Below are 20106 nucleotides of genomic sequence, written 5' to 3' on the forward strand. Positions count from 1 at the left end.
TTTTTTTTTTTTTTGCAAGTCTTGATAAATTGCTGAGGCTGGCCTCGAACTTGCCATCCCCCTGCTTTAGCCTCCCGAGTTGCAGAGATTACAGGTGTGCGCCACCGCGCCTGGTTTAAGGTTTACTTTAAAAATTCAAAATACAAAAATAACATAGGAAATCTAGAATTGCCCGGCGCGGTGGCGCATGCCTGTGATCCAAGCGGCTGAGGAGTCAGAGGCAGGAGGATCGTGAGTTCAAAGCCAGCCTCAGCAACAGCGAGGCGCTAAGCAACTCATTGAGACTCTGTCTCTAAATAAAATACGAAATAGGGCTGAAGATGTGGCTCAGTGGTCGAGTGCCCCTGAGTTCAATCCCCAGTAACCCCCACTTCACCCAAAAACAAAACAAAAGACCCCATGTGAATTGGCCACATTATCCCAGGTCAGAGACTAAGGGTCGCCTACATCTGGTCCTCTTAAGGCATAGGCATGTATAGCTACTTAAGTGCTCATTTTTTTTTCTCTTTCCCAAAGATTAGGCTCGGAGGGCGGGTCCCTCGAGCCTCGTCACCACATATCCGGGTGACGCACGCCTGTCACTCTTTACCGAGGCTGGACTAGTGGAACTGTTGCTTCGAAATCCCACAAATTGGATAATCCAAAGAGGGCGGGGAAAGGAGGCAGCAGCAGCCAATCAGGCCTCAGCCTCATGTCCAACCAATCGGGTCTGTTCATTTGGGGTTTAGCCAATCGGGCTCGACAAGGAAGACCTGAGTCCGTGCTTACACTTCTGGCTCGCAGTTGTGGGTAGCGCCGAGTCGAATCTCCTGACTCTGAGGGTCTCGGGTCCTACCTTGCTTTCTGCCTTGTTCTCGGGAAGTCCTGGGAGTCCGGCCCCGGAAACCGGCAGTGGGGGCCCTCCATGAGGGCGGCCGAGCAGGCGGGCTGCGTGGTGAGCGCCTCCCGGGCTGGACAGCCTGAAGCGGGCTCTTGGAGCTGCAGCGGGGTGATCCTGAGCCGCAGCCCGGGCCTGGTGTTGTGCCACGGGGGGATCTTCACCCCTTTCCTGCGGGCTGGCAGCGGGTCCCTGACCGCGGCCGGCGCCGCCTCCCTGTCCGGCGACAGTTGTGGCGACGACATGCGCCTGCACGTACAGTGGGGACCAACGGCCGCGAGTCCTGCCGGCCGCGCGGAGCTGGGCCGCCCGGGGCTGTGCACGCCCCAATGCTCGGGCCTCGATCCCGGCCTGGCCGCGCGGCCCCGCGGACGACCCCTGCAACCGCCGCGCACGGCCGAGTTACTGCTGCTGCTAAGCTGCCCGACCTTTCGGACCCACTTCGAGCGCCTCTTCGGAGGCGAGGTGGCAGAGCAGTGGCGCTTCGCGAGCGCCGCGCCTGAGGACGAGGTGTCAGAGGACGAGGAGGAGGATCAGCTGAGAGCGTTGGGCTGGTTCGCACTGCTGCGCGTGCAGCCCGGCCAGGAGGCGGAGGAGGAGGTCGGGCCCACGGTGACGGTGGCGCCTTTCGAGGTCGTGCCCAAGGGCGCCCAGCTGCTGGCCTGCGGTTCCCCGTTCGGGGCTTTTTGCCCGGACATCTTCCTCAACACGCTGAGCCGCGGGGTGCTCAGCAACGCGGCGGGCCCTCTGCTGCTTACCGACGCCCGCTGCCTGCCAGGCACCGAGGGCGGCGGTGTGTTCGCTGCGCGGCCCACTGGATCTTTGGTGGCGCTGGTGGCGGCGCCGCTCTGCTGGAAGGCCCGCGAGTGGGTGGGCCTCACTCTCCTCTGTGCCGCAGCCCCGCTGCTCCGCGTCGCCCGCGAGGCGCTCTCCCACCTCCAGCCGGAGGCCGCTGCTCTGGCTGATCTCTTGCCGCCCGAGGTGGGCGCCCCGCGGGGCCTGTCCCTTCAAGACCCGGGACCCCCGTGGGCAGCCGCAGCCGTGCTGGTGGAGTGCGGCACCGTGTGGGGCTCTGGAGTGGCCGTGGCGCCTCGCCTCGTGGTAACCTGCCGGCACGTGGCCCCTCGGGAGGCAGCCAGAGTCCTGGTGCACTCTGCCACTCCCAAGTAAGGGCTGCAGGACTATCCCCCTCTACTCAGCAGGTCTCAGGTGTGGATCAGGCCTTCCACACAGGATTGTGAGCGCCTTTCTGGTCTCATGCCGGTGCTTTGGGGATGTACTGTGGGAAGATGCCTGTGACTCCCTCCTCATTCTTGAGTGGGAGGACCTAAATAGAGCTTGGTCAAGATGCCAAGCTACAAGTTGCTTTGGAATTGGGAGTTGTGATGGGTCTCTTCCCTACATGCAGGACTGGGCATTTTTGAGCTCCTCCGCAGTTTGAATTTCTTGCCTCTCTTCTAGCCCTGGACCTCACACTCCACTAAGCCCTTTGATCCCTTTCCCTAATCTTAACGTTTCAGGGACCCAAGATGCTGCCCTCCTGGGTCATGAGATGGACCTCTTAATCTTAGTTAATTTCTTGGAGTTTAGCAGTAGCTGCCTTTCTGGATGAAAGTTACAAATGTATAGTTCTCCATAGGTAAACAAAGGGTGGAGGCCCAGGCAGATAGATAACTTTCTGAACAATTTTTGGGTGACCCTGATGGGCAGCCAGGCCAACTTCAGATTAGCCATTTGTTCCTTGTGTAGCAAAAAGCAGCCTTGCCCTCCCTCTGGTGACTGGGCCAGAGGCCTTGGCTTTCTGGCTTTTTTTTTTTTTCTGGTGAGGTTTTTCTGTTGTTGTAGCCTCAGGTGCTTAATTCAGGTCAAAGTTAAGCTGTGTAGCACCTTGATGTTCATGCCTGGCCTTACCTGGCTTAACCAAGCCTTGCAAGCCCAGGCCCTTTCAGATCTCCCTTCTGAATCCCCAAGGTTAGTCCAGTGTGGTTAGCACAGCCCAGCTTTACCAGAGGGCCCATGGGTGACTGACCAGGATTTCACAGGGAAAACTGATAGTAAGGTTTTCCTGGTGGTGTACCCTAACTCCTCAGCCCTCCGCTCTTGTTCCTAAGAAAACCACTGAGTTTGTGGGAAGATACCCCTGCACTGTGTAGCAGGATATCCCTGTGCCGTGTTGGGCAAGTCACTTAATGTGTCTAAGCTTCACCCTGCCACCCCTAAGTGAGCTGACATGTAGATTCTTGGACCAGAGGCTGGTTCATAGTGTGCTTAGGAAGCACTAGCATGTTATGTGAACTTGAACTAAGAGGGGTGGAAGCCCATCGTGCCTTCATGCCACTCATGGGACTTGGGGATATTAAGGAGGCAGTGAAGAACGGTTCTGGTATGTTTGCCCAACTCCTACACTTGTGTGACCCTGGGAAGGTTACTCAACCTCTGGACCTCAACCATATCATCTAAAATGGAGATAACATCAATCCCCAGGACTGCCAAAGAAGGATAAGTAAAATGGAGATTGTATCAGTGCCTAGGTCACAGGGTCATGAGGACTAAGTGAAATGATATCCACAAGGCCTGGCATGAGGTGCTCAGTAGGTAACAAGTGTTGGTTAGCACGGCAGGTACAGGAAGCTTAGCGTATGAGTACTCTGTAGTTTGTAAGGCATGTTTGGTTAAGTGACATGCCCAGAGCTGCCTGGCTACTAGGTGTCAGTCCTGACACCCAGATCTTCTGACTCCAAATCCGTGACTTTGATTGTCCCTCTCATCTTGCTGTCTCCCCAGTGCAAAATTAGCCTGTCATTTGTTTCCCTTGTTCCCAGGAGTGTGGCCATCTGGGGACAGGTGGTGTTTGCCACCCAGGAGACAACTCCTTATGACATAGCAGTGGTGAGCCTGGAGGAGGACCTGGACGGTGTCCCTACGCCTGTGCCTGCTGAGCACTTCCACGAAGGTAAAGACAAAGGGTACAGCCCGGAGGTGGGCTCTGTGGTCTGGGCCAGACCTCAGGAAGGAGAGTCAGTGTTGACTACTCTAGCCATGCTGCACCAGGTGGCAGCTCCCTTCCCCGGCCCGCAGGGGTGATGAGTCAGGGTGGCATCGTGAGGCTCCTGTTGGAGGCTGTTCCCGAATGCCCCGGGCTGGGGGCAGATGGTGTGCCCTGAGAAGGGTCAGGCATGGCCCTACCCCCAGGCTCTGCAGCAGTGTGGCGTTGGGGTGCTGGTTTGCGGGGGCTGATTCTGACACTTCAGGCTGGTCAGAGGAGTGTGTGGTATCTTCAGGCTCCCGTGGTATGATCTGGATAAATGGCTTTGAGGCGCTGCCACATAGTGTGAGATGTCCTGTTTCATGGGGACACTGATGTAGTGATGAAGAGGGCGGATGCTCTGGATCTGCCTCTCCTTGGCCTCTGATGTCCCTGAAGGGACCCCTGAAGAGTGGGCTCCGTGCTCCCTTACCTTGGTGTGCTGAGGACTGCTGGCGATGTGCCTCAAAAGCACCTAAGCCCAGCCCTGCCCTGACCTTTGGAGCGCTTGGGGAGGAAGGCGGTGCCGCTTTGTGGCCCTCATCACCATTTCTTTTCACCGAGACTTCTTAATCCCAGGAGATGAGTATTCCACGAACGTCTACCAAGCACCTAGCTAGGTGACGGGAGCCCCAAAGTGTGCCTGCCTGGTCTCCCTGCGGTGGGGACCTGGGGAGGAAGACTCCTTGGAATGCGGGTATCGGAGCAGAAACTCATAAGGGAGGGGAGGGTTGGGACCTTTGGAGAGGGTGGGGATGGGGAGGGAGTGAGTCCTCCCTGCTTCACCCTCCTTCCCTCCCTTGCAGGAGAGGCTGTCAGTGTGGTGGGCTTCGGTGTCTTCGGCCAAGCCTGTGGGCCCTCAATGACCTCAGGCATCCTGTCGGCTGTGGTGCAGGTGGACGACACACCAGTGATGCTGCAGACCACGTGTGCTGTGCATGGTGGCTCCAGTGGGGGACCCCTGTTTTCTACCCACTCGGGGGACCTCCTGGGTAACCAGCTCCTAGGCCCTCTCCCAACCTTCCCCATGCCAGAGCCTCAGTCCTGCCCAGGGAATGTTCCATGTCCAGCCCTGGGAGGACCCTCTGTCTGGGAAGATGTGGGGTGTTATGCCCAGAGTTAGTTTACCAGAGTTTCCAGGCTATTCTGCCTCTGAGGGAGGAGAGGGAGGTAGGCTAGGCTGGAAGGGAAGAGAGCTGGGCCTTGGTCCCTTCTCGGCCACTACTCTGCTATGTGACCTTAGGAAAGTCAGTCTCAAGCCTACAGTGGCCAGGCAGGTAAAGTGAAGACAACAGGGGGTGGATGGGTGAGGTTAGAAGTCAGTTAGGGTGAACACTGCTCAGCTGCAGCAGACTGTGGCCGTGAAGACATGCAGGCCTGACAGTATTTCACAAGAAGCTGAGAACTTTTTCTTTTTTCTTTGGAACCAGGGATTGAACCCAGGGACCCTTAACCACTGAGCCACATCCCCAGCCCCTTTTACTGTTATTTTTTTATTTTTACTTTTTGAGACAGGGTCTTGATAAGTTGCTTAGGATCTTGTTAAGTTGCTGAGGCTGGCCTTAAACGTATGTCCTTCTGCCTCAGCCTCCCAAGCTGCTGGGATTATAGGTATAAGCCACCATGGCCGTATGAACTTTTTTTTTTTTTTTTTTTTAAATTAGTGATTGTTAAATCTTTTGATTTTAAACTTTTGGTAATATCAGAGTTTTTTGTTGTTGTTGTTTTGTTTTTTAATCTATTTAACTATTTTGAAAAAGAGACAGAGGCACTATAAGGCCCTGGGTTTGACCCCCAACACTGCAAACAGCAAAAAAAAAAAAAAAAAAAAAAAAAAAAGCAAACCTTGAGTGCATATAGAAACTGCTAGGATTCTGTGTATAGCACTACTTGTTTGTTACTAGCCTTTATTTTTTACTTTTCTTTTTTTTTTTTTTTTTTATTCTTTGTTAGTACCAGGATTGATCCCAGAATCCAGGTGCACTTACCACTGAGCCAAATCCCCAGCCCTTTTTATTTTTTTTCCTTTAGAGACAGAGTCTTGCTAGGTTGCCTAGGGCCTTGCTGAGTTGCTGAGGCTGGCTTTGAACTCGTGATCTCCTGCCTCAGCCTCCTGAGCTGCTGGGATTACAGGCGTGCGCCACCATGCCCAGCACTACTTTTCATTCTTTCTTACTTTTTTCTCTTGTGGGGAGTAACCTCACTCTTACTACCTACAGTATTTTTACTTGTTCGTTCAAGTTTAGTGTACAAATGGTTTTAGAATTGCTCACCTCACAGGGGTGAGCAGCAACTTTAGCAAGTAGAGTTGAGTGTCGGAGTGCTCATGTGCAGTTGCTTTGTCTTTAACCTTGGAGCATCCTGTCGAAACAATGCTTTCCCAGGGTACTTAGCTCAGCTCCTGTCTCTTCCTTCATTGAGGCTATTCATTTGTAATAACAGTCACCTTCTCAGCTTTTCTCCATGTTTTCCTCATATCCTGGGTGTCTTTCTAAACTATATATACACATAAGTGGATGCAGAAAGAAAACAGATTTGTGTGCACAAGTTAGTCCCCCGACCCTGACTCTGTCCACCAAGAGGGACTAGGAGCACTTTGACTCCACTTGTCAACAAGCACATCCAGAACCCAGACCTTGGTTTCTAAATACTTTTCCCTACAAAAGGAACCAAGAACTGGCTGATCCCAGGGCTAAAACAGGGAAAAACCAAGATGAATTAGGAGTATTTTGTCCCCAAAAGGAAGTCCAAACAAGAAGAATGGTGGGGGCGTGTCAAGTGCTGAGGGGACCAGGGCCAACCTCAGGAGCTCTCGAGGGAGCAACTCCAACAGGAAAGCAGGTGTCAGTAGTGTCAGATTATACCCAAGGGCGAGAGTGGACGTCCTCGAGTCCACACTGATATAAGAACTGAATGTTAGAAATGGAGACAAGCAACAGCTCTTCCCTACAGAATTCTGAGTAATAAATGTAGGGGAGAAGTGAGGAAAATAGGAAGTCACAGTCAGACACCACAGCAGCAGCTGCAGACAGGACTTACATGGCTGAATGCTGGAAGTAGTGGGCAGAATATTTGCATAACCTCAGCATAGCTCCTCAAATATTTAGACTTCACAAAGGTGGACATCCTGTGTACAGCGGAGAGGCCTGGCAGATGCCGGCTCAGCCAGTGGTCAAGGTTAACACCAGAAGTACCACGTATGCAGGTTGGTGGAGTGCTGCCTCCTGTGGAGGGCCCTGGGTTTGTGGTCCCTGGCACACAGGCGATAGCCACCTCCTGACACACAGACAGTCACATTGCTTCTTTGGGATTCTTCCTAATAATGCAGAATTCCATCAAACGTGAGATACATTCAGGCCCATTCTACAAAAGAACTGACTTAGACTCTTTAAAATGTCATGGCCATGAAAGATAAGGAAAGGCTGAGGAATCCGACCAGATTGCCAAGATTTAGGAAGATGTGACAAAGCAATGTGGAATCCTGGGTTGTCCTGGAACAGAAAGGGAACCATTAGTGAAAGAACTCGTGAAATCCAAACGAGTTCTCCATTTTAGTCAATAGTATAGCAGCAACCTTAATTTTGTTTTTTCTTTTTTTGGTACCAGGGATAAAACCCAGAGGGCTTAACCACCGAACCACATCCCCAGCCCGTTTAATTTTTTTCTTTTGAGACGGGGTCTTGCTAAGTTGCTGAGGTTTGCCTTTGAACTTGTGATGCTCCTGGCTCAACCACCTGAGCTGCTGGGATTACAGGTGTGCACCACTGTGCCTGGCTAGCAAAGTGAATTTCTTAATTTCCATAAATGTTTTATGATAACATAAGTTTTTGCCACAGGGGAAAGCTGGAGGAAAGGCATGCAGAAACTATTTAGACAAGGCTTCTCCATGAAATTGTCTTTAAACAAAATATAGACACAGCAGACCAAACAAAATGTGTCTGCCGGCATGACTCATCGATTCCTTCAGCAGGTGTTTGCTGAGGGCCTGCTCTGCCAGGAACTCTGCTGGGTTCTAAGGAAACTTCACGAGTGAAGCACTCAGCAAGTGGGGGAGAGAGATGACCGGATAACAGTGGGTTCGATTAGGATTGTGGTCAGGGGCAGGGTGTGAGGGTGTCTATCATAGGAAACTCAGTGTCATCTGTTACCATGGCCCCGGGGATCCAGAGTAGAGATGGTCCTCCAACCCCCTCTGGCGTTCTGCCCCCTGGCTCATGTCCTCTTTTCTCTTTTGGCTCCTCAACAGGCATTGTTGCCAGCAACACCCGGGACAACAACACAGGGGCCACCTACCCACACCTGAACTTCAGCATTCCCATCACCGTGCTGCAGCCCGCCCTCCAGCGGTTCAGTCAGACTGGTGACCTGGGGGGCTTCCGCGAGCTGGACCGTGCTGCGGAGTCCGTCAGCGTGGTATGGAGGCTGCAGCGGCCCCTGCCCGAGGCCCCTAGGAGCAAGCTCTGAGGCTTTGTCATCCCTCCTGCCCCCAGAAGAAGAGTGACTGTTTTGTGCCACACGAAGTGATGTTGAGGTTGTGGCCGCCTTAGGATCCCCGGCCCACCCAGCTCCGGACTCCAGTCCCACAGGCCTCCGAGCTGCAGCCTGTTTTGGGGTGCTTTCTTGACCCCTACTGCCCCAGCATAGACTCAGTCATGTTATTTCCCTCCTGGGGATCCAGCCTACCTGCACAGCACTCTGGTCCTGGTAGTCAGGCGCTGCTTGGAAGATTTTGCATCTGTCCTGCTGACTCCTGGCCACTTTGGTCTGGGCTTGCTCAGAAGACCTCAGCTCAGAGAGCCTAACTCTGAAGGCCAGAGACAAAGGGGTGGGATTGTGTGTCCCTGTTCTGCCACACCTGTGGGCAGGCAGGTCCCTGAGGCCCAGGACTCCTGGGTCTTCACTCATGCAGTGCCTTCATTCTCCAGCCCACAGCCTGGGTCTCAGGGACCTTGGGGGTAGGATGTGTGGTTGGGACCTGGAATAAACACCATTTGCTACTTCTCTAGAGCCGACTCTTCCCCAAGAATTCAATCAGAAATAGACAAGCACCTGGTAAAGAAATGCCTCCTCCCTATGCTGCTCTTTGGGCAGGGTTTCATCTCACAGGAGTCCTGCCAGGCTGTTTCCGGTTGCTAGTCATGCACCAGCACAGTGCTGGCTGGGACTTGTGGGTCCTGGACGCTGGTGGTCTTGGCCTGGCAGCAGCTATTTAGAAAATACCCAGGATTTGCAGAGGTCTGGGCAGGGCTCTGGGGTGGGTGAGAGTTCCAAGGACATGCAGCAACTTCTAGGAGCTGAGACCAACTATGAGCTGAGGCTGTGTGCTATGTGTCCAGGGCTCTCAAGGAATTTTTTGGGGGAGGCTGAAACATGAGGATTGTAAGTTCAAAGTCAGCTTTAGCAACTAATGAGGCCCTAAGTAACTTAGGGAGACCCTGTCTCAAAAAGAGCTAGGAATATAGCATAGTGGTAAAGCACCTCTGGGTTCAATATCCGGTGCCAGAAAAAAAAAAAAAAAAAGGAAGAAAGAAAAAAATGATTTTCATTTGCAGGTTGAATGCCATTGGGGAGATGGCTAGTGGGCTAATCTAAGTGGAAAGAGTGCCTTGGGAGTACCTTGCTTCTATCTATTTATTGAGCAGACGCTGGGTAACTATAGGATATTCCTATGATTGGTCTTGCCTTTACAGATTAGGAGCAGGTCCAGGGGGCGAGGTAGCATGAGAAGTCCTACAGTAGATCAGTGGTAGCAGGAGGCTGGATCTGGGGTCTGACTTTCCTGGGGGTGGGAGGGGAGGACCTGTATGGGCATATATGGGTGCCAAGGCACTCGGTCTGTTCCTGGGAGACTGTTTCCAACCATTGGCACCAGACAGTCGGTATAGAAGTAGCCAGTTTTACACATGTTCAATGTGGAAATGGTCAGCTCTACTGCAAGCTGGCTAACGAATACTGCTGGCATCAGGAGGTGGAGCCCATCAGGTCAGGCACCCAGTACCCGCAGGGAACAGCATGATCGTGCGGGCGAGAGGGTGGGCCCTGTTCCTGAGAGATGTGTGTTGGCCCATAGTGCAGTGTGCAGAGCAGCTGTCCACCGAAGAATATGTCCTGGGGACCAGAGGGTAGGGACCAGAGAGGGACTTCATCAAGGTGACTCAGGTGTTGTTCTGTGAGAGTTCAGAGTGTACCAAGTGGACTGGAAATGGGGACAGTGTTGCAGCCAAGAAGAGTGGGAAACGGAAGTGTGAAACCACGCCTTGTTCTGGGAATGCCCCCTACAGAGAACTGGGAGGGAGAAGGGCTGAGGCGCCAGGACCGCTTATGATGGCTTGGTGAAAGCAAGGTGGCAGGCAGGACATCCTCCCATGAAGGATCAAGCTGCACAAGAGGTGGCACTGACCAGATGGGGGACTGAGTCTCAGAGAGGAAGGTCCAGTGGTGCCTGGATTTCTGGCTGGGATAACGACAAGGTGATTGACAAGTTTAGGGCTCCAAGCCCTCAGGTAGGGGTCTGCCAAATTCAGGCTGCTGGATAGCACGTGAGGTAGGACAGGCAGAAGATGCACCCCCATCTCAGTGCTTCGTAGTTTATTGTTCGTGTAAAGATAAAAGTAGTGCCTGACCAAGAAGGGAAGGTTGGCCCCTGTGCAATAGTGATGGAGGGACTGGATCTGGGGCCTAGAGTCCTCTACCAGATCCTCTGTACCTGTTTGAAGGGGAAAGAGAGGAGAAAGGATCCCTGCTTCTTCCTTTTTTTTTTTTTTTTTTTTTTTTTTTTATCCTTTTCCCCTGCTATTGCTTTTTAAAAAATTATATCTTGATCTGTGCATGATGGTGCACACCAGTCATCTCAGAAACTTAGGAGGCTGAGGCAGGAGGATTGCAAATTTGCTGAGGTCAGCCTCAGCAATTCAGCAAGACCCTGTCTTATAAAGGGGAGTTTTCTAGGGTCGAGATCTTGTCTCAGTCCTTCTTCTGACGTCCTTCTGTGGTGTCCCCAAGCGTCCAGACCTCTCATCTGAACATGTAACCACCTTGCAAGTCTGTGTTCACAGCCTCATTTATATCAAACTATCTTTAGCTGAGCTTTTCTAGGCATGCAAGGATCAGAAGGAACTTTCAAAAACCCCAGAAAATACACCTAACTTGCAAACCTCGTGATAGGCATCTTTAAGCCATCTTCGAATAGTTATTGTTAAAAGTTGATTTTTAAAAACTTTTTCTAGTTGTAGATAGTTATTTTATTTATTTTTATGTGGTGCTGAAAATCCAACCCAGTGCCTCACAGGTGCTAGGCAAGTGCTCTGCCATTGAGCCACAACCCCAGCCTGATCAATTTCTTTTTTTTTGGGTGCTGGGGATCGAACCCAGGGCCTTATGCTTACAAGGCAAGCACTCTACCGACTGATCTATCTCCCCAGCCCCTCAATTTCTTATTTAAAAATATTTTATACATATTTTTAGTTGTCGATGGACCTTTATTTATTCACTTATTTTTATGCGGTACTGAGGATGGAGCACTGTGCCTCACATGTGCGAGGCAAGTGCTCTGCCATTGAGCTGTAGCCCCAGCCCAAATGTTGATTTTTTATATTGCTAAAAACATGTATCCTGTCATTCTGTTAAAACTGCCAACTGTGTCAATGGGAAGAAAGAATATTTTAATCATACAGACATTCTGTTACGATCTTGATACATAAGAATAAAGAGATTTTATTGGAAAAATTAAAAAGGACTGGGGATGTAGCTCAGTGGTAAAGTGATTCTGGGTTCAATTCCTAGGGCCCCCCCATATATATATATATATATCATATATATACATATATATATATATATATCATATATATACACACACAGTCAAATATACATATTATATTTTGAGATGATTTCAGACTCACAGAAGAGTCACAGAATTCCCACACATTCTTTGCCCAGAGACCCCACCCAATCTCCACATGCCTGGGTGGTATTCTTTGTAACAAGAAGGTCTAACTTGGATCACTGATTGCACCCACTTGCCATGTTTCTTTTCACCCCTGAATCGGAACAGCTCCTTGACCTCTCCTTGAACTTCATGCCCTTGGCCTTTCTGAAGATAACTGTCATTACATGGAATGGCTCCTCATTTGGGTTTGTCCAAGCATCTTCGGCAGGGTAATCACAGAAGTGTCATCTTCTCGTTGTGTCCTCTTGGGTGGCACTCAATGTTTATTTGTCCCAATGATGATATTAACAGTGATTACAACTTTCCCCATTGTAAAGTTCCCATTTTTCATTTGTAATAAAAAAATAAATTGAGCTGGGCATAGAGGCACAGGCCTCATCCCAGCAACTTGGGAGGCTGAGGCAGGAGGATCATGAGTTCAAGATCAGTCTGGGCAACTTAGCGAGACCCTGTCTCAAAATAATATGAAAAGGGCAGGTGAGGTAGCTCAGGGGTAGAGCACTTGCCTAGCATGCATGACATCCTTGGGTTCAATTCCTAGTCTCCCCCGCTCCCAAAATTTGTGCAGAGGTACTTGGAGACTATGTAAATACACTCTTCCTTATTCCACCTATTAGGTGTCAGGTCTATTGTCGTTTGCTGATTAACTGTACTGGTTGCCAAGTGGTAACTTTGTATTCTTTCTCTCCTCCTGCAGTATGAGGTGGCATTCTGTCTGAGAGCTTTCCCTGCTCTCTATATCTGTGTGGACTGAGGGTTTCATATTTTATTGGGTGGGTTAAATGTCAGTTTTATTTTGAGGTTCACATTGCTCTATCTGGCCAGAGGGCCTGCCTTCAAGCTGGCTTCTCCCCATCATTGTTTCAGCATGCCCCTCATAACAAAATGCTCTAGGTCACTTTGTCCTTTCCTGCAGGGGTCTTAGTGGAGGGTGGCATCTGGAAACCGAGGTCTGTGCACCAGGTGTGCTTCCTCTACGGGCGTTGCTGCTCCCGGGCCCTCTTGACACCTGTGTTCCTTCCTATTGTGTTCTCTCTGTCGTTCGCCATGTGCTCACACCAACAGCTTCAGTTTGGAGGCTACTGAGTGTGTGAAGCTTTTCAGACTTCCACCTCCCTCCATCAGAGAGGAGCCTGGCTCGCTTGTCCTCTCCGTTGACTTTGCGCCATTGCCAGCACATGGCCATGTCCTGACCTGACCTCTCTGGGCTGTCCTGGTCTCCGTGTTCTAATGCCTACCTCACAGGGCCACCCTGGCTGCTCCAGCCAAGCCTGCCCGGTGGTTTTTTTCTTTCTTTCTGGCACTGGGATGAACCCAGGGGCACTCCACCACTGAACTGTAGCCCCAGCCCTTTTTATTTTTACTAAATTGCCCAGGCTGGCCTTGAACTTGCCATCCTCTTGCCTCAGCCTCCGGAGTCCCTGAGATTACAGGCCTGGGCCGCCGTGCCTAATGCTTGCCAGGAGGCTGGAGGGTAAAGGCGATGCTGCAGGGCCTAGCCCTCTGTCTGTTGAGTCTCACCAATTCAGCTGGAACTACAGGCAGAAAAGGAGAGCATTTCCCAGGTTCCTCAGAATTGATGGCTGCCTCTTTCCCAGGGGGGTTACTGCCTCTTCCCAGGCTCCTCAGTTGACCCTGTGTCTTGGAGCTCCTGTGACCCTGGGTGGAAGGTCCTCAGGCCCAGGTTCCCTGTGGCTGAGATCAGCACCTCTTCCTCCTCTTCGATTCTGTGATGTTAGACAATTTGTCTGCTGTCCCCACCAGTCATCAAGTAATTTCTGTGGACTGGACATGCCAGCGTTTCGGTATCCAAACCACCAAACCTTCAAAGATAAACGTCTTTGTTAGGCCCAAGCCCTGAGCTTCAGTTTCAAAACTTTGGCACTGCTAGACGGGCAGGGAGGTGTGTCATGAACTGCCTTGGGAAGGGCACAAGAGGGTTGCGTGAGAACCTGTCCCCTCTCCTGGATATAGTTGGTGTCTTCTGCATGCCAAGATGTTGAGTGACAAAGAGGACACCTCCTTGATGTTCGTGGTCTGAGCAGATCCTTAGAGATGGGCCATACCAGCTCCGCCGTGCCATGCTCAAGCCTGTCCTACGTACCTTTCCACCTCCCTCTGCACCCTTCCATCTTTACCTTCCTGCTGTGCTTTTGAGTACTTCTGTGCAACCTGCCAGGTGGAATCCTCTTCCATCCAGGCCCAGCCCCCTCCGCTTCAGGGAGCCTTCCTAAGCCCCAGGGAAGTCCACAGAGTTTCTATTATCTGTGTCACATGTTACTGGGCATGCACCCAGTGAATTTCCCATGCTTGCTTAATGCCACAGTTGAGACAGTTTTGCCGGCTCAGTGACCTCCAGCTCCCTTAGGGATGCTGCCCTACTAGAAGATTTCCTGGCTTTGTGGTCACAGTTCCCACCTATTGTTCAAGGCTCAGCTGCTCTGCTTTTTAGCTGAGTGACTTTTTCTATGTCTCTTAGCCTACGGGGCCTCTATTTCCTTATCTGTAAAATGGAAATTAATAAGACATGTCTTGCAAAACCCATGTGAGAGATAAACTTGAAAAGCATCCAGAGCACTTCATTTGTGTCCATTAACATTAGACATCATTTTTCTAAGAGTACTGGTTGAATTGTTTCAACAGAAATGAAACACTCTGGTTGTCAGAGGCTGAGGCCAGGGGAGGGAGGATGGGGCGTGCCTGCTAATGGGAATGGGATTTCTCTGGGGATTGAACTCAGGGGCGCCCCAGCCCTTTTTTATATTTTAGAGACAGGGTCTCACTGAGTTGCTTAGGGCCTCACTAAGTTGCTGAAGCTGGCTTTGAACTTGTAATCCTCCTGCCTCAGCCTCCAGAGCCTCTGGGATTATAGGCATGCACCACTGTGCCAGGCTCATGATTGTATTGTCGAAAGGGTGAATTTCATGGCATGTGAATCATATTTTAATTTTAAAAAATCATTCATTTAGCAAATATCAGTGATTGCCTAGGGAACCAGGTGGCGGGGTCAATGCCGGACACTGGGAACACACAGTCCAGCCAAGTAAGGACTCTTCTCTAGAGAGCTAATCTGAGATGTTCTTGTTTTCTGCACAATTTCCTCAGAGTTTAAGGAAGGAAAAAAGAGACAGAAATGATTTGGACTGGGTGTGGTGGTGCATGACTGTCATTCCAGTGACTTGGGAGGCTGAAACAGGAGGATTGCAAGTTCAAAACCAGCCTCAACAATTTAGGGAGATCCTGTCTCAAAATAAAAAGGGCTGGGAATGCTGGGGATATAGCTCAGTGGTAAAAAGTCCCTGAGTTCAATCCCCAGTAGGAAAAAAAAATGTTTTTGGAAATTAGCAAAGTCCAGGACAAATGCAAGACTCGCTACACCCAGTGGAATCCCATATCCAGCCACTGGCTTCCTGATAATTCCCTACTGGACAGCATTAGAACAGGTGAGGCCTACGGCTCTCTACACTCACACTTTGCCATTGGTTTCTCTGTGGCTCCAGGGTTTAGAGAAGAAGGCAGGGTGTAACCAGTAAAGGAAGAGAGGCAGGGATTCCAGAGAACTGGACGAGGCAGCCTGGGCTTGTGAGAACCAGTTGCTGGTGGGAAGACCCACCTCCTTCCCATACAGAGATGATTCCCAGCACCAGCCTCTCCTAGGTGGAGTCGGTCTCATCGCTCCCTATGTCAGGAGTATAGGATGTGAAGGTTTTGACCACAGTGTTTAGTAAAGATAGAGAAATGGCGACCTTTGTGTGACTGTCAATGGAAACTGGGCAGGTGAGGGTATTGAGAAGCGTTGGAGCCAGGCGAGGTGTTTTCGTCAGCTATTTTGCTGTGGTGACTAAAAGAGTCAATCAGAACAATTACAGAGGAGGAGAGGTTTAGTTGAGGGCTCACAGTTTCAGAGGTCTTAGTTCATAGAAGGCCAGCTCCACTCCTTGGGCTCAAGGTGAGGCAGAACATCATGGTGGAAGAATGTGGCAGAGGGAAGCAGTTCACATGGTGATCAGAAAAGAGAGACACTCCATCCCAGATAAAAATACATACCCCAAAGCCACACCCCAATTCCCACCTCCTCTAGCCACACCCTACAATTTCAGGTAATCCCATCGCGGATTAATTCACTGATTGTGTTAAGACTCTTACAACCCAGTCATTTCTCCTCAGAACCTTCTTCCACTGTCTCACACGTGAGCTTTTGTGTTACATCTAAACCGTAACACAAGGTATTGCACACCTGGTTTTCAGTGATTCCAAAGACTGAAGCAGAAAGATCACAAGTTCAAGGCTAGTCTCAAAAATTTAGGAAGAATCTGTCTCAAAATAAAATTTTAAAAAGGGTTGGGGATGTAGCTCAGTGATAAAGCATCCCCGTGTTTAATCTCCAGTACCAGACAGAGAGAGAGAGAGAGAGAGAGAGAGAGAGAGAGAGAGAGAGAGAATGAATGTTGGGCTATCACTGAGGAGATTGCCAAAAAATTATGTGTCCTTGAAGATACAGGGAAAAAGGTACCCTCATACATTACTGGTGGTACTGCAAATGAGTACAACCACTCTGGAAAACAGTATAGAGATTCCTTGGAAAACTTGGAATGGAACCAATATTTTGACCCAGTTATCCCACTCCTTGGCCTGTACCCAAAGAACTTAAAATCAGCATACTATAGTGATGCAACCACATCAATGTTTACAGCAGCTCAATTCACAATAGCTAAATGATGGAACCAACCTAGATGCCCTTCAACAGATGAATGGATAAAGAAATTGTGGTATATATACACAAGGGAATATTACTCGGCCATAAAAAAGAATGAATATATGACATTTGCCAGTAAGTGGATGGAACTGGAGAATATCATGCTAAGTGAAATAAGCCAGTCCCCCCAAACCAAAGGCTGAATGTTGTCTCTCATATGCAGATGATAACACACAATAAGCAGGGCAGAATAGAAGTTCATAGGATTAGAAAAAAGGAAATCAGAGGAAGGGGGATGGGAATAGGAAAGACAGAATGAATCAGACATAACTTTCCTATGTTCACATATGAATACACAACCAGTGCAACTTCACATCATGTACAACCGCAAGAACAGGATCCTAATTAGAACAGCTTACTCCATGCGTGTATGTCAAAACACACTCTACTGTCATGTGTATCCAAAAACAAAAAAAAAAAAGTGAAAAAAAAATTGTGTGGCCCTAGGTGAGCTAATCTGCCATATAAAACATGTATAATACTGTGACCAGCTGCCTTGTGCCTGGTACCACCCTAAAACATAAAGGATCAGGTCACCAGTATAATATAAAGCTGCCCCAGCCCCATTCTCTGTTGCCTGAGCTTGTGTCCGGCAGCCAGGCGCCCTAGGATCGGTGCAGGCGCCCTGATAGCCACTCCCCCGCACTCTCCGGGCCGCTCACCCTGCTGCCTGGGGCGCAGGGCTGCGAGCCTCTGCCAGCTCTGCTGGATCCTTGGGGCCGTGGGCAGCGGTGGCCATGCCTGCCCGCCCCCAGGAGGACCTTTGCTGCTGCATTTGCCCAGTAACTCTGGCTGTACCGTGCACCCCTTGGGTAAAACGGGCACGCCTGGAACATGGCGGACGAAGACCTCATCTTCCGCCTGGAAGATGGAATGTCAATTCTAAGGTTAATCCCTACTACAGCAACCTAACGAAAGGTCAGCAGGACTCCAGCGGGTCCCCCGCCAGCTCCTTCCACTTCAAGCTATTCCCCCCCCCCCCCCCCCCCCCCCTCCTCCGCCTAATAAATCTCTTGCGTGAGTTCCCACATACAGAGTGGTTTTTCTGGGCGCTTTTCACTTTTCAACCAGACATGATCATGTCACCTCTAGGGGGCATTGGGACCTTGACTTGACCCAAGCAGGATTTTTTTTTTTTTTTTTTTAAGTTCTTCCACACCTATTTTATTTTTCTTCTTCTTTTTTTTTTAAATTTATTTTTATTGTAAACAAATGGGATACATATTGTTTCTGTTTGTACATGGAGTAACAGCATACCATTTGCATATTCATAAATTTACATAGAGTAATGATGTTTGATTCATTCCATTATTTTTTTCCTTCCCCCCCACCCCTCCCACCTCTCTTTTCCCTCTATACAGTCCCTCCTTCCTCCATTCTTGTCCCCCTCCCACCATTCATTACGGGTCATCATCTGCTTATCAGTGAGATCATTCCTCTTTTGGATTTTTGAGATTGGCTTATCTCACTTAGCATGATATTCTCCAATTTCATCCATTTGCCTGCAAATGCCATAATTTTATTATTCTTTATAACTGAATAATATTCCATTGTATATATATACCACAGTTTCTTTATCCATTCATCATTTGAGGGGCATCTAGGTTGGTTCCACAATCTGGCTATTGTGAATTGAGCAGCTATGAACATTGATGTGGCTGCATCACTGTAGTATGCTGATTTTAAGTCCTTTGTGTATAGGCCGAGGAGTGGGATAGTTGGGTCAAATGGTAGCTCTATTCCAAGTTTTCTAAGGGACCTCCACACTGCTTTCCAGAGTGGCTGCACTAATTTGCAACCCCACCAGCAATGTATGAGTGTACCTTTTCCCCCACATCCTTTCCAACACCTATTGTTGCCTATATTCTTGATAATTGCCATTCTAATTAGGGTGAGATGGAATCTTAGGGTAGTTTTGATTTGCATTTCTCTTATTACTAGAGATGTTGAACATTTTTTCATATATCTGTTGATTGCTTGTAGATCTTCTTCTGTGAAGTGTCTGCTCATTTCCTTCAGGTTCTTAACTTACGTGGCTGAAAAGAATTTCAGGATTTAATCAAAAACAAGGCACAAGCTAAGATTTATTAAAGGACAGCAAAGTGTACACACTTCACAGGCAGGGTGCAGAGGACCTGGCCTCTCGGAGCAGAGTGATGCACATAGGATGGAATTCTGACCACAGATAGGATTTTCCTGGGGGGAAAAATGCAAGTGTCAGGCAAGCTTTTGTGAAAATGAAATCCCATGTCAATCATTTGATATTTGGGGTTCAGAAAGTTTCCTCTTGGTTAAGCAGTCATAAGTCGTAAATCAGTTGTGGGCACATCGTTTAACAGGTCTTTGAGTTGGGAACATTTAGATTGATTATGTTCTTGCTCTAATCTGATACAGGCTGTCCTGGAGAATTTCACCTAACCAAAGAAATAAGCATGACTAGTCACACTCATAGTTGGGGTCTCCATCTAATAAGTCTCTCTCTTTCTCCCTGAGACTGCCCACTTCCTTACTCCCTGCCCAGAACTATGGCTCATTCTCCAAGAGAGATCTTTGCTCCAGTCTTTGTTCCCCCTATTTTTCTTGGAGCATTATAGTTGCACATCATGTTGGGATTGGTTGCTACATGTTTGCACCTGCGCCCCATATAACAATATAATTTGGCCAATACCTCTTTCCCGCATTTCCTATCCATCCCTGCTGCCCGCCTCTTAGTCCCTTTCTTCTGCTTGTCTCCCTTTGATTTTCATGAGATCTGCCCCCACCTTTCTTTTCCTTTTTTCCCTCTGTAGCTTCTTTCTGCATAGGACAGAAAACGTAGGACTCTTTACCTTCTGAGTTTGATTTATTTTGCTTAACATAATGGTCTCTAGTTCCACCCATTTTCCTGTAAATGACGGACTCCCCCCACCCCATCCAACTCAGGGGCACTCGACCACTGAGCCACACCCCCAGTCCTATTTTGTATTTTATTTAGGGACAGGGTCTCACTGAGTTGCTGAGCGCCTCGTTTCTGCTGAGGCTGGCTTTGAACGCCCGATCCTCCTGCCTCAGCTTCCCAAGCCTCTGGGATTACAGGCGTGTGGCCACCGCGCCTGGCAAATGACGTACTTTCATTTTTCTTTATGGCCAAATAAAACTCATTGTGTATACATATACCACATTTTCTTAAACGATTCATCTGTTGATGGAAACCTGCTTTGCCTCCAGTCTTGTCTGCAATTGGTGGTACAAGAAATTGTTGCCTTATTTTCTTATTTTGTTTTTATTTATTTTATTTTTTTGGTGGTGTTCAGCACCTGCCTTTCCCCAGGTTGTCACTTCCACGAAGTGGGAACCTTGTGTGGTTTTCGCTCCTTTCATCCCCAGCCCCCAGCTCAGTGCCCCTCTGAGCACAGTAGGCGCTCAGATGAAATCACCGTGCACTTGCGCGGAGGAACGGAGGGGGCGCTGCGCCCAGCTGTAAAGCCCGCGAGCCGAGCGGCTTTAGGGCTGTCACCCAGAAA

The 20106-nt window shown here is 49.6% G+C and overlaps 1 protein-coding gene across 1 annotated transcript; it reads left to right on the plus strand.

The window, feature by feature from the left end:
• The first annotated feature begins 722 nt into the window (after window positions 1-722).
• Window positions 723-8670, plus strand: TYSND1 (trypsin like peroxisomal matrix peptidase 1). Its single transcript, XM_079138005.1, has 4 exons — window positions 723-2043; window positions 3700-3830; window positions 4709-4894; window positions 8149-8670. The coding sequence occupies exons 1-4, from the start codon at window positions 905-907 to the stop codon at window positions 8364-8366; spliced, it is 1674 nt and encodes a 557-aa protein (XP_078994131.1). The 5' UTR covers window positions 723-904; the 3' UTR covers window positions 8367-8670.
• The last annotated feature ends 11436 nt before the right edge of the window (window positions 8671-20106 follow it).

This window comes from Sciurus vulgaris, assembly GCF_902686455.1.
Source record: "Sciurus vulgaris genome assembly, chromosome: 4".
Lineage (NCBI taxonomy): Eukaryota > Metazoa > Chordata > Mammalia > Rodentia > Sciuridae > Sciurus > Sciurus vulgaris.